This window comes from Rhipicephalus microplus, chromosome 2, assembly GCF_043290135.1.
Source record: "Rhipicephalus microplus isolate Deutch F79 chromosome 2, USDA_Rmic, whole genome shotgun sequence".
In the NCBI taxonomy this organism is placed as follows: domain Eukaryota; kingdom Metazoa; phylum Arthropoda; class Arachnida; order Ixodida; family Ixodidae; genus Rhipicephalus; species Rhipicephalus microplus.
In genome coordinates, this window is record NC_134701.1 from 79,587,352 (window position 1) to 79,602,833 (window position 15,482).

Consider the following 15,482-nt stretch of genomic DNA (forward strand, 5'->3'; position numbering starts at 1 on the left):
ATGGACCAGCTTTCAGGAACTTCCCATCCACCTAACACGCGGCATCGTCGTCAACTCTTGCGATTTAAGCTGGGGAATGGAGTTCTGTACCGTCACGTCTACCACCCTGGTCGTTAACGCTGGGTTCCCATGTTACCACACTCTCTTCGACTTGACGTGCTTAAAGCCTTCCACGATGACTTGACTGCCGGACACTTGGTATTCAAAAAACTCACGATCGCATTCGAAGTCGCGTCTACTGGCCCGGTATTTCTACTAGCATCGCGCACTACGTCGGTTCCTGTGTCCCGTGCCAGCGTCGTAAAATCCAGAAAACTGCACCGGCCGGGCCTCTACAGCCAATTGCGTGCCCCACAATGCCATTTGAGGTTGTAGGTATTGACCTTTACTGCCCTCTTCCCGTCACATCTACTGGCAAACGATGGACAGTGAACGCCGTAGACCACTTGACACGCTACGCGGAGACAACGTCTGTATCAACTGCCTCTGCTTCAGAAGTTGCTGACGTCGTTCTGCACGCCATCATTCTGCGCCACGGTGCCCCTAGTGTATTGCTGAGTGACCATGGAAGGGTGTTTCTATCAGAAGTGCTGAATGAAGTATTGCGCGCCTCTGGAATAACACACAAGACAGCTTCAAGCTACCACCCTCAGACCAACGGTCTCACTGAGAGGTTTCACCGTACTCTTTTTGATATGATAGCCGTATACATCAGTCCAGATTACAAAAACTAGGACACTCTCCTACCCTTCCTCACCTTTGCTTACAACACGGTCATTCAACGCACCACCGCTTATTCGCCGTTCTACCTCGTTTATGGACGTTCCCCTACTTTCTTACTCGACGTTTTCTTTTTCAATAGTGACGTCAACTCATCTCCGTCTTCCAGCGAGGAATACATTTCAAGACTAGCCCGGTGTCGCGATCGTGCTCGCATCAACACTGAAGCGCGGCAGTAAGATCGAAAAGTCATTTATGACGCATCCCATCGCCTTGTACTCTTCCGACCTGGTGACGAGGTGCTCCTATTCACACCTATTCGTACACCTGGTCTCTGTGACAAGTTTCAGCCATACTTCATTGGGCCTTACATAGTTATCGAGCAGACTTCCCCCGTTAGTTATCGTGTGACCCGACTTGTCGTCCCAACAGACCACCGTTACCGCACCACCGAGATTATGCACGTGTTTCGCATGAAACCCTTCAGGCGACGTTCTCGGCCACAATGACTTTCTATGGCCAGGTTGGCCGCTTCGATGTGGGGGAATTAGTGTGGGCATTCATTATGCGCTTCTTCTCATATATGCATATTCATCATCATCCATCTGGGTCCCCTTTCTACATCTTCACAGTCTTCATCGGGTGTGTGCACGCTTGGTCTCAGTCTGCCGTTCGTCGCTGAGCCCTTGGACTGAATAAACTATGTCTCAACCCAGACGTCATATATTTATATATATATATATATATATATATATATATATATATATATATATATATATATATATATATATATATATATATATATATATATATATATATATATATATATATATATATATATATATATATATATGAAGTAGGAAGGCAGTGACTGATGATAGAGGTAGACGATGAAGAAGTGCTTTAAAATAAACATGGTGTATGAGCCAGGCCACGTCTCCCGCATCTAGTGCCAGACATGTCGACAGGATGAAGACCTGAAGCCACTTAATCAACCTGCCATCATCATTGAACACGTCAGCAAGACGCAGTAACCGAACGTGTACCACACAAGTGAATCCCAACTCTACATCATGACCAGCGTCATGACAACACCATCAGCTGACCTTGACATCCCCAAGTAAACCGGATCAGCGGACGACGGACTCGTAAAGGACTGGCTCAACCTATTCGAGCTCCACGCGGGCGCTGCATCCTGGTCGGAACGGGAGATGGTCATTAACTTTACCGACTACGTCTCCGGTGAGGCTTTCAAATTTTACCTCACCCACATCTTCGAGAACGATGAGTCTTGAAAAAATATTAAAGAAGAAATGATCACCTGTTTCAAAAAATACGATAAACATCTGTCCCCACCGCATCAGCAGAAGGCTTCTCAACTCACCCATCACAGTCACGCGAGGTCTTCCCGCAGTAAACCTTTTTTTCCAAACAAGACCTCATAGAAAATATACCACTATTGTACCATCATATGACTCTTCCGAAAAAATGTCCCGCATTCGAACATTGAATGGTAACTAACGTGTCGTCACAGACAAGGTAAAGCCTCCGTATACCGAAAGGAATCTAGACCATTTCACGAAAAGACTGAACCTAAAGCCGGCTTTTCCAGAAGCAATGAAATCGGCATTTTCTACGTGTTCACTGCACCACAACGTTTCATATGTTACTGCACCACCCGAATCACTTAATGCTTCGTGTCACACAGAAGGCCCAGACTGTTTCGAAGGTGTGACGGCATTTACGCGTGACGAGCTAGTGAATCCTCACAATATCAGTGCACACACTGACGTTCCTGACCAGAGTCTTTCGAGAGACATTCTCAGCCTAATCACGCTGCAAAAAGAAAAACATACACCATCAGAACCACCTCAAGCCATGTATGTTGTGCTCTCATCATGAAGTGACAACACACTTGTGAGTCAAAGCACTGCAGAAATTTTGTATTCCCCAATGCCGGTGCATTGTCAAATGACAGACGCATTTAAAATCAATGATGACTCACAACCATCTTGGGAGCTTTCTCATCAGTCTGTCACGCTGTTTTCATCGCAAGACAAGTCCAGCAGTAGCGTATCGGCTACAGACTATCAGCTGATCACATCATCGCGCAAAGGAAAGAAGACTCATGTTCCTGAAAGACACCCATCTGACCAACTTTAGCAACAAAACGAGCATTATAAACAAAGGCAACACCTCGAACCACAGGCACTACAACGCTTACTTGAACAAGAAGAGCGAACGAGTGAAACCTCATCATGGGTACACTTGTGGCTTAATTGGAGACAACACCAATTAAAAAGCAAAGACAAAGTCAATGCATAAACCGTCTTAACAGAAAGCAACGTCGACGAAGTTTTCTGCACCAGTTCTCAAGGCCGTGTCTACGATTCAACAAACTGAGAGAAGGCCACAGAAAGCTACGAAAGAGGCATGCAGCTGCCGCCTGTACAGTGAAGGAACACAGGCATCGTATCATCAGCTTCGGTTCTCTCACATGCAGGCTGCAAGCACTCGTTCAGTCTCAGCTACGACACAGAAAGCAGCGTCTACGACGGAGAACTCGGTGCTTACGACATCCGACCCTCAAATGCCACAAGGACTTCCACCCTTGTTCATTCCTAGCAGGAAATGCTGTGTCATCAGTAATTTCTGTCTTCAAGCCGTACTTCTGTTGGCCAGAACTCAACAGCCAGCCTCGCTCACCAGAACTCCATTTTATATCACTGGACTGCTGCCCTCACCTCTGAAATGTTTGTGCAAGTTTATGTAACTGTCACTCGACGTGGTACTTCATTTTCCGTTATATTTTTTTTTATTTTGAGACTCCTTTGTTCATGCTTTATAGTCTGTAGCTCACGCACTCCTTCGGGGGAGAGGAATCAAGTGACGTAGGAAGGCAGTGACTGATGATGGAGGCAGACGATGACGAAGTGCTTTAGAATAAACATTGCATATGAGCCAGACCACGCCTCCCGCATCTGGCGTCATATATATATATATATATATATATATATATATATATATATATATATATATATATATATGGTGGTGAAGCCTTCGAACAGCGGGTCGTCCTCTCCAGCGCCTTCTAGTGGGTTGCCCTCTTTAGCAAGAAGAAGAGCAGCTCGTGCAGAGAGTCGGTGCCCGCATTGACTGTCGCTGCCAAGCATCGTCGACAAGTGTCCGCCAATCAACGTCTCAACAATTTGGTGGAGAGTGCTGTGCCCTTCTAACACCTTCGGTTAGCATTTGATGCCCCTGGAGCTTCGATCCCGCACCGTGCCTTCTACCATGCACCAAGATGTCGCACAGCAAACGCTTCCTCGTGCGCCGACGCCATGTTCCGGTGTTCCCCGCATCCGCGACCCTCCTGTCTTCACCGGCGCGGATGGCACTGACGTCGAGGACTGGCCTGCTATGTACGAACGCGTCAGCGTCCCCAATCATTGGGACGAGGCAGGTAAACTCGGCAACCTGGTTTTCTACCTCGCGGGTGTGGCCGGCATGTGGTACAACAACCACGCATCCGATTTCCCCACTTGGTCCGCTTTTAAAACCGCCGTCGTCGACGTGTTCAGCCGTCCTGCCGTTCGTAAGCTCCAAGCCGAACAGCGGTTACGTGAACGAGCACAGCACACCAGTGAGTCCTTCAAAAGCTACATAGAGCACATCCTTGACTTGTGCAAGAAAGTGGGCGCGAGCATGTCAGAGGCCGACAGAATTACCCATGTTCTAAAAGGCATCGCCGACGATGCCTTCACCCTGCTCCTGGCCAAGAACCCTCGCACTGTGGCAGAGATCATTACACTTTGCCAAAGTTACGAGGAGCTGCGACGGCAGCGCTCGATGACCCGTCGACCACCCTCACGTGACGCTGATCTCTCGGCCTTGTCAACACTTCCGGACCACACCGCCTTGCTCGCTGAAATCAAGTCATTCGTGCGTGAGGAAGTTGCCCGCCAGGTCTCTTTACTAGCCTTTGCTTCCCCGCAACGTGCTGAACAGTCGTCAAGCACACTTCTGTCTCCCCTCCGCCGAGCCATTCAGCAGGAAATCGCGGAGGTCGTTCCAGAATATCACCAGCCGCCTCCAGTATCTACACCACTCAGTCACGCCCAAGTTGTCGCCAGGCCACCCCCACCGATTCCTAAGACTGGCCCTCTTGGTTACACCGATACCATCGCCAGACCCCAGGCCTTCGGAGAAACTGTGCCGCCTACATATACCGACGTCATCCACGTGCCCCGTGTGCCGCCCACTATGCAGTTATATCAGCAGCCGGCTCGCCCATCGCGTTCTTCGACATGGATGGGACCCGCGAACCGATGGCGCACTGCGGACAATCGCCCCATCTGCTTTGCTTGTGGTTGCGTCGGTCACGTAGCACGCTACTGCAATCGTGCGCAGCGACCGCAGGTTGCCTCCAATTTTCCCAGCCAATCGAGCCGCTTTTATGACCAACCGCCACCTACGTCAGCGTCGTCCCGCCCCGCTCCATCTACCCGCCGCTCACATTCTCCGCGACGTCGCTCACTGTCGCCGATGCGGCCACGTCCACTAGAGGGTGACCAGGAAAACTAGTCGTCGCAGTCCACGAGGCAAGGGCTGCGACGCTGTCGAACTGCGGAAGCCCTCAGAAAAGACCATCGAACGTGATAGACGTGCTTGTGGATGGTGTTCGTGCATCTGCCCTTGTAGATACTGGAGCCACCGTATCCGTGATGGACGCAAAGCTTAGCCGATTACTGCGCAAAGTGACCACGCCACTTTCCAGGCTCTCCCTCCGTACAGCCAGCGCCCAAAGCATTCACCCTACAGCGATGTGTACAGCCCACCTCATGATTCAGGACGTGATGTATGCCGTCGAAATTCATCATAATTCCTTCATGCTCTCACGACGTCATCCTAGGATGGGATTTTCTCTCCCGCCACGACGCCGTCATTCATTGCGCACCAGCAGAAATAGAGCTGACACCATTCTCTTCTTTAACACCGGCTGACAGTCCATCTACTGCAAGCAAGTTACTCGTCAGGGACGACACGCAAGTGCCTGCAAACTCGTCCGCGGCGGTGTCGGTCTACTGTGCAAGTCCTTCAGACACCGCTGCAGTCCTCTCACCATCTCACCGTTTTTTCGCCAAAAAAGGTTTGCTGGTTCCTTTCGTGACCGTGCAAGTAACTCGCGGCAGCACCACTATTTTTGTTCTGAACTCATCCCCGTACAGTGTTACGTTGGTGCGAGGGGAATGTCTCGGCAGCGTGGAACCCATCGAAGACGCACAAGTCATGGATCAACCTGATGACACGCACTGCCGAAGTTCCAATACGGTTAGTGCTGTTTCTACATCTGTTTCATCATCCGCTGATGTATTTGGTCCTTCCATTGCTGACAACCTTATGCCGGTACAGCGCTCCCAGCTTCTGGCACTGTTGGAAGAATTCCGCTCTTCTTTCAATGTATCTCAACCTTCTCTCGGCCGCACATCCACTGTTACGCATCGAATCGACACAGGTGCACAACCACCACTACGGCAACGTCCATATCGCGTATCTCCCACAGAACGCCGTGTAATCAACGAGCAAGTGGACGACATGCTACGCCACGATGTTATTCGACCCTCTAACAGCCCCTGGGCGTCTCCTGTCGTTCTCGTCGCGAAGAAGGACGGTTCTGTGCGGTTCTCTGTGGACTACCGACGTCTCAACAAGATCACTCGTAAGGACGTGTACCCACTACCGCGTGTGGATGACGCGATTGACAGCCTGCAAGGAGCCGAATTCTTTTCATCTCTAGATTTGCGCTCAGGGTACTGGCAAGTACCTATGGCTGAGGACGCCCGACCGAAGACCGCTTTCATCACTCCCGACGGCTTGTACGAATTCAACGTCATGCCGTTTGGGCTGTGCAATGCGCCTGCCACCTTTGAGCGCATGATGGATACCGTTCTGCGTGACCTGAAATGGCACACGTGCCTGTGCTACCTCTAAGACGTCGTCGTTTTCGCTCCGGACTTCTCCACGCACATTCAACGCCTGTGGCATGTTTTAACGCGTCTGAGTGACGCCAGTCTGCAACTGAACCTAAATAAGTGCCGATTTGCAGCTCGGCAGTTGACAATACTCGGCTACGTCTTGTCCAAGGACGGAATTCTCCCCGATCCAGCCAAGCTTCGGGCCGTGACCGAGTTCCCCAAGCCGACCTCCGACAAGGAACTGCGCAGTTTCATAGGACTGTGTTCATACTTTCGGCGCTTCATCCGAAACTTCGCGTCCATCGTATCGCCGCTGACAAAGCTCCTCGGTAGTAACGGGCCTCTCCATTCGTGGTCATCACAGTGTGACGACGCATTCAGAACGCTCCGTCGTTTACTGACGTCGCCTCCCATACTCCGCCACTACGACCCTACTACCCCTACAGAGGTACACACGGACGCCAGTGGTGTCGGTCTCGGCGCTGTCCTTGCGCAGCGCAAACCAGGGTTCCCGGAATATGTCGTGGCGTATGCAAGCCGTACGCTTACAAAAGCCGAGACTAATTACACCGTCACTGAGAAAGAATGTCTGGCAATCGTCTGGGCCCTTACCAAGTTCCGACCTTATTTATATGGTCGCCCAATTGATGTAGTCACTGACCATCACGCACTATGCTGGTTGTCATCATTGAAAGATCCCTCAGGCCGTCTCGCCCGGTGGGCACTTCGCCTGCAAGACTACGACATCCGCGTGCTGTACCGCAACGGAAGGCAACATGCTGACGCCGACGCCCTGTCGCGCTCTCCCTTGCCTGACGATAATGCCCACGACTCAGCGTCTCACCTTGCCGTTTCTTCCATTAGCATTCATGCCGTTGCTACTGAACAGCGCAAGGATCAATGGATTGCCTCACTGATACACTTGCTGACTGATCCATCCACTACATCCACTCGCGCGTTGCGTCGTCAAGCCCACCATTTCGCCGTTCGCGACGACCTCTCCACCGACGCAATTACAGCAGTGACGGCCGCCAGTGGCTACTAGTCATACCCCGCAGTCTGCGTTCTGACATATGCGAATTCTTTCATACTGATCCGCAATGTGCGCACTCCGGCGTATTGAAGACTTACCAGCGCATTCGCCAACGGTACTTTTGGCGCGGCATGTACCGCTATGTGCAGAAATTCGTTCGCTCCTGCATAGAATGTCAGCGCCGCAAAACTTCAACACACCTGTCGCCGGTAGGTCCGAAACCTCTACCTTGCCCTTCCAGGCCGTTTGGGCGCGTTGGCATCGATTTGTATGGGCCACTTCCTCTAACGTCGGCCGGTAACCGCTGGGCCATTGTTGCTGTGGACCACCTCACGCGATACGCCGAAACTGCCGCTCTCCCCGCGGCTACAGCGAGCGATGTGGCCTCCTTCCTGCTCCAACGATTCATGCTGCGACACGGTCCACCTCAGGAACTGCTCAGTGATCGAGGCCGCGTCTTCCTGTCTGAAGTCGTCGAAGCCATTCTCAGAGTGCAACGTTGTTCACCGCAAAACTGCCGCTTACCACCCGCAGACGAATGGCCTCACTGAACGCTTCAACCGTACTCTCGGCGACATGCTCTCCAAGTACGTCGCCACCGATCACACAAGTTGGGATTCCATTCTACCCTTCATCACCTACGCATATAACACCGCCCCTCAGAGCACTACTGGCTTTTCACCTTTCTTTTTATTATATGGAAGGCACCCGTCGCACACCATCGACACTATACTTCCGTACAAGCCAGATCCTTCAGAGTGGGCGCCCATTTCTGCTACAGCCAAGCTTGCTGAAGAGTGTCGAGAGCTTGCAAGGACCTTTACAGCGCTTGATCAAGAGCGGCAAAAAGGCATTCGCGCTGACACCAGCACTACTGCGCCCATGTTCCTCCCTGGAGCACTCGTCTGGCTCTCGATCCCTACCACTTCAACTGGCCTATCTTCAAAGCTATTGCCCAAATACGAAGGCCCCTACCGTGTCGTCGAACGCACTTCCCCTGTAAATTACTTGATCGAACCCATCGAACCATCTTCGGACATGCGCCGTCGAGGGCGCGACATTGTCAACGTGGAGCGCCTCAAAGCCTACCACGACCCGCTCATAGTAACCAGCTGCTAGGTCGCCAGGCGGCTCCCTCTTCGTACCCGGGGTAGTTGTGGTGAAGCCTTCGAACAGCGGGTCGTCCTCTCCAGCGCCTTCTAGTGGGTTGCCCTTTTTAGCAAGAAGAAGAGCAGCTCATGCAGAGAGTCGGTGCCCGCATTGACGCCAATAAACGTCTCAACAATATATATATATATATATATATATATATATATATATATATATATATATATATATATATATATATATATATATATATATATATATATATATATATATATATATATATATACGTGAATCACAGCGGTGGGGGTTGTGACCGAGACTGGCCATATATTGCTATTGAAATAAAAGTCTACTACACTCGGCGGTAAAACACTTCTCATGGTCCAGAAAACCAAAGCTCTGTACCATAATCTATGGAAGATAGTTCTGGCGTGGCTGAGTGACGCAGACGTGAAAGATGCGAGTTCAGTCTCACCAACTAGCAGAGGCTTGACTATCAAAGCGGATGCAGCTAGGTTACCTGATTACGGCGAGGAAACGCTGATGGCTGGGGGACGCGTCGAGGTGTCAGAAAAACATGGCCCGGCATCTGAACGTACAGCATGGGCCTGTAGCCCGACTGCTGTTACTTGCCTGTCAGCGCCGAAGTCCGCAGGCCCTGTGCTGGAGTTTGCGTATATTATCTCACGTCTTGCACACAGGTACGTGACGGCAAGATGCCCCGGCCGGTTATCATTGAGGTTCGAGTCTGTAACCGGATGACCCCTCTTCAGTGTGTGGTCCGGTGACTACCTTCCCGTCGCTATATCCTCTTCGAACTCGTCAATTCTTCTCTGGCTTAGATATTCCTTGAACTCTGGCCCACTTGTCCCGCTATAACTGGCGATGGTGACGTATCCATCCATTGACCTTTGGAATGTTCGTGGCCATTGTGCATTGGTTATCTTTTATTTCGTTTCCATTGCGCCACGCGTTCTCGCGCTCTCACACTAGACGTCTTCACCATCATCATCCTCTACCTCGGTTACCGTTCACGAGCATTCTTCATTCTTTTCCTGTTGCGCACTTTTACAAGGTGTGCACTTGAAACGTGCACTGCACTGATCACAGGGGTATAGCCAACCGTCTGTGCTCCTGTGTGCATGACTCTATACGTTGCCCAGCTCTTGAAGTGTCAATCGAACTGCTTCATCGTAACGTTTTGGAGGTTATGAAAATGCACGTCGAGCTAAATGAAACCTAGGAGAGCCAGTAGTTACACAAAGTCCGGACTGAAGATCATTTTCTATCAGAAGATCCCAGAAAGCATTCATTAAGAAAACCAAAGCAAATATTAAGTGGGCGTTGATTCTTGAATTGGCGGGCCAGATAAGTTGCAGTGCTGCTTTTGGCCCAAGGAATTGGTAGTTTTCTAATAAAATCACCTTTTAATAGTCTGCGTGGCACTTGCGCAATTTTAATTGCCCGCCTGAACGGGCATTCTGGATTAGACGTTGCTTTGCTCAACGATGCCCAAATTTACTGCCCAGCCACTAACACCAGCAGCAGCAGCAGCAGCAGCAGAGCGAAATGAGCTGTAAACATGGCAAGAATGGCCAACTCCGCTTGACGTGGTGGATGCCATCACTGAACCAGAAAACGAGACATTTCCTCGTCACTGGCGCTTAGCCGCAGCACTAAGCTACTTCGAGCGCAGGGGTTCGTTTTGCAACAGCCTGTGGGAAGTCACGTTTTCTTTCCTCCAGCTCAAGCAACGTACACCACTAGGTCATCTGGCCACATTGCATGCGCACGGTATTCTGTCAAACTTTCCATTACATCGACTTTCGTGAGCGTGCAAAGCACATACAACAGTACGCGAGATTGAAACTGCCACAGAGACACGACTGCGAGAGTGAACACAGCACAGTTGGGCGAAAACAGAACCTTTTGAACCATTCGCGCCCGTTCCCTACAGCAACGCCAAGCCGTTAATTTTTCATGAATCACACAAAAACAGAGAAGCAGCATATTATCGCGTGTTGTATTGTACGACAGATTGTTTTTTTATTGCAGCTTGTTTAATTACTAGTGATTGTTTACACTCCCAACTCATGACATTATCGAGATCATTCTGACATGTTGTATACTGGCGCATGTGGTGTCGTACTTTTACCTTATTTTCTTTATAATAGAGCACCAACGTTGATGTTGTAGACTTTCTGAAATGTTGAGCGGTCCCTCTAACAAAAATTGTTATTTCTGTTATGAGTTTGTTAACAATTTAGCGTTTTTATTGATTGTTTTAAACAATCAAAGTAACTATCTTGACGTTATTCAGAGAATGACAGGGTCGTTTCACGGGAAGAGGGGCATTTACACCTCTTCTCCATAAGTGTTTATAGTCCTCGTTGATTTAAGAGCTACTATTTAGAGCAAAGCAATGCGAATACTTTTGTTTGCAGCATATGTCACACTTTTATCAAGTCCCAAGCGGTGAATTGAAGCAATTACGCGTAACTTCAGCAGTTTTGTGCATATCATGGGTAGATAAGGAAAGTGCGGTAAAAAACAGGACAACTCCAGAAAAAGACTGTTTTTTTTTTCTCTCTTTTTTGCCATAGCTTCCACCGGGAAAAACTTACTGAAATAAAGCTTAGGCAGCACCAAGCGTTGTCCGTGAAACCAAAACATCGCACATGCTACCAAAACACCAAACAACGGCTGGCCACTCACCACCGACATCACATGAATTGAGCTTGAGCGTCAGGTTAACCTGTCTTCACGTAGTTTCGTCGTTCTGGTGCGCCCATGTCGCAGGCAGTTTATGGTGCGTTGGTGCCTGTTATTGTTAAGTTTTATGTTTCCCTCGTAGATTTCTGTGACCTGTGGTGGAAGCCTGTTTATAAAGCTGTTGTGCAAGGAGATTCTGCAATGGTTGGGCTAATTTCTAACGCTGCTGTACTTCATAATTGAATAGACCGGTGGCAGGAAACGGGGGCTCGCTGTTTGTAAGCACTGCAACAACACGTACGTTTTCGCAGTGCGGCATTTTAACATGACGAAGAAAGCTGCAGATGAAGTCAGTGATACTGACACGAAAAATGTCGACGTCATGTTTTTATCATCATAATGTTTCCATAGTCGAAGTGATGACAAAGTACACATTTTTGGAATATTTTTTTAACTTATGTAATAATTCTGGGAAGCCGCACTCCTTCATAAAGCGCTCTGTCAGTTCGGGGTGATGCCTCTGGCCTGCTATTGATCTGTTATATGATGCATTCTTTTGTGAAAAGAGAGAAAGCATTTCATTTTTATTATTTGCATGATGAAATTTGTTGCTTTTGACACTAGGCAATAAACTGATATCATTTGGCAATGAACTGTGGCTATATGAGAAAAAATTGTTATTTTTTATTGTTCCAAAATATTAAAACCTGGGAAAGTGGATTTTTTCGACTACTCAAAATTTCCAGAATTTTCGCATCTCTTACGTAAGTAGGTGCATTAATAACACAGCTACTCAATAGTTGTCTCACTTCATGACCTAGCGTTGATTTCTTGAATGAGTCCAAGCAGCGTTCTTTGGGGCATTCCAGGTGACACGGGCAACACTTGAATATGCATTAATTTTGTGGAGTCACAGGGGTACGCATGTATCATTTGTGGTCTGCATTACAATCCCCCACTATGAACAAAAGACTTCCTGTTCTCTTTAAGGGCCTGTTCTTGTCTACTTTATCCTACGCAAATCTCTCACGCAGTCATTTCAGTTTCTCATTTAATTTTCCTGGGTTCATACTACGACGGCTGCTCAGTTCTTTCTTTGACTTCATCGTGTTTCGCTCCCCTCTCCAACAAATAAAAGAACAATATGGCCTTTTTAATGAGCCCGTTCCTGATTCCTTTGAAGCTACCAAATAACCACACATACGAGGTACCCACTTTTCAATAAGTCATCATAATTAATATGAAGTAGGCAAGCTCCACCGTTGCCATTATTTGTCATTCTACAGAAAAGCGTGGTACCTGCAACGCAGCTGTAAAGCATTGTGTGGACTTTGTGCTGTGGGTGACGACAATAAAGAATTGTGGCTGAGCTGTTCGTGATAAATTGAGAGCCTTCAACGATGAACTCGTAGCTGAACTCCCACTGCGTGACGCCTGGTTGTTATTTTACTCATCTACCGTGGTACATTACATACGTCGGCACGGTTCCTTGATCGAGACGACGCCTCCATTGGGATCCATACCGAAGGCATTTGCGAAGGTTTTGTGGTGAAAAGTTGCCTGCCACACAGGGCAAGTGGGCTCAGGTCCTAGATTTATTTTCCTTCTACATTTCTTCATATTTCGCATCCACAGAATTTTTGTCTCCTTCCACCAGGGCAGCTTGGTCCCCCCTGTTACCTGGCATATCTGTTATAAATGCACGAAAGTATGTGTGTCTACAGATTTATACGCAAACTATATAACATCAGAAAAATATTCTAGTCCTCAATGTTTCATTTTCGTGCCTTGTGAATATATATTGGCTCTGACACACAAAAATGTAAGAATAATACTTAGAAACATAGACAGCATTTTATGCCCAATTTTTATTCATGCGCGCTTCGACTTGTAGATTGATCATCTTATTTGGACACTTCACAGGTACCTTTCTATAATTCCACGCATTTTCTGACATTGCATACGCAAGCATAGATATAATAAATAACTTGCAATATGATTTTCTATTCTTAGTCGGGATTGTTCTTCAGTGTGCATGAAATGCTATCTGATGTGCTCCAGTTCTTTTCGCATGCTCGCAGGCTTGTTCATGGCCGGTGGTCTTATAACGCTAACGAGAAAGGTTGTTTGTGAATGTGGCTTGAATATTTTGCATGCTTTTCAATTCCTAAGTGCTTAAAATATTTTGTGAGTATGATTCACGTGCCCTTCAGCGTCAGAAACAAGGCATTCTAGTCTCTTATTTTTATACTACAATTTCTGACAGTGCTTTTACATTTGCAAAACTCACCATATGACTCATTCTTTCTAACTTCTCGTCTTACCAACGACAACGCAGGTATGCCAAGCAAAGAAGTTAGCGACGAATGTGACAAATATGATGGCCGCCGTGGATATTCAGTTCGAGGATTACAACAATAGCTGTGGGCATGGGCGCTACCCACGGCTCTACATGTTGAGAAAGCTATCAGCGTTTCTTTCTTACAGATATACATCTCCCGATAAGGAGGCCGAATGTTTCTCAACGTCTTAAGCGTTCATGTAAAAAAATACTATAAAAAGTCCCATTCTCAAATAAATGTGTGGCTAACAAATTTCTGTTTCGAAAGTTCACGTAACGGCTGTGCGCTTCGCAAGTCCACATTTCTTCGATATCCTGGCTAAACCGCTGAATGTAAACATGGTGATACTGGGCAAACAGAAAGACCAGTACCCTGCTGGTTATTCAACACTTAGTCAATGCTATTCAAGTGATTTTCTGTAAGACTTCGTTATTTTGTTTCAAATTTAAAATGCCGTTTCCTCTGCAGGCTCTTATGCGACGCCTATCTAGAAAAAAGGAACTATGTCTCTTGCGTAAACGATCATGCATCAATTCAGTTCTTCATGACGCAATTCATAGGGCTATAAAAAGTCTCAAGCATGATTATCAATACGTTTTTATTAAAGGGGTGAATTCACGGGCTATTTCAATCACAATCTCAGCCCACCATGGTGCTCCTGTAGTTATGGTGCCCGGCAGCAGACGCGAAGGTCGCAGGATCCGCTGCCGGCCATGACGGCCACATTTCTATAAACAGGCAATGCCCACGGAGAGTGTAGTTTAGTTTATTCCAAGTGGTAAAGATAGAGGATTTGATTGACCACTTTTAGAGCCCTTTGCAACTGTACCGCCTAATAATTATGTCGTAGTTTTGGGACGTAAAACCCCGTCCATTCATATTGACTCGTAGTATTCTAAGTCTGGCCTTTGTTTGGTATCGCGCGTCTCAGCTCGCGGCTGCATCTGCGCAGAGCTGATAGACGGAGTGGACAAGGCAACGGTGAGTTGAGGCAACATTTATGTACAGCACTAACTGAGGCGTTATATACCAAGGCACTAACCGAGGTGCAACTGAGGTCGAAAGCTTAAGCAGTTCGCACTCATGTGCGACGGTGAGCTTTAGTCGCTCTCTCTCTCTCTCTCTCTCTCTCTCTCTCTCTCTCTCTCTCTCACTTCATGCAGTTTCGTTCCTTTATAGACCCTGGAGATTCGTAACATCAGCCACTAGTTCGAAGCCTTGAATCAGGAACCCCCGCTGGTCGCTGGCTGGAATCGGACCCATGGGTGAGCGGGGCTTGCCACCCGTTCCGCAAGACGCGCCGCAAGAGATGTCGTTAATTGCATCAGCCTGGCTCGCTCGCTGGTTTTGACACTGGTTGCATCAGCCAGTCTATCAATCAACCAGTCGATCGATTCAAGCTGATATTGATAATAATTATATCTATGGTTTCCGTCCCAAATTCACAATATGATTATGAAAGACGCCGTACTGGAGGGCTTCGGAAACTTCGACCACGTGGTGTTCTTTAACGTGCATGACATCGCACAGTACATGGACCTCCACAACTTCACCTCCACTGAAATGTGACCGCCGCGGCCAGGATCAAACCCG

At 48.1% G+C, this 15,482-nt stretch overlaps 1 protein-coding gene across 1 annotated transcript in view; it reads left to right on the forward strand.

Annotated features, from left to right (window-relative positions):
• The window catches only part of LOC142790032 (uncharacterized), a 67,273-nt gene extending 53,193 nt beyond the window's left edge, over positions 1-14,080 (forward strand). The window contains exon 6 of the mRNA XM_075885061.1: positions 13,886-14,080. Within this exon, the coding sequence (XP_075741176.1) occupies positions 13,886-14,080 (195 nt within the window). The remainder of the gene's footprint in view (positions 1-13,885) is intronic.
• Positions 14,081-15,482: the final 1,402 nt, after the last annotated feature.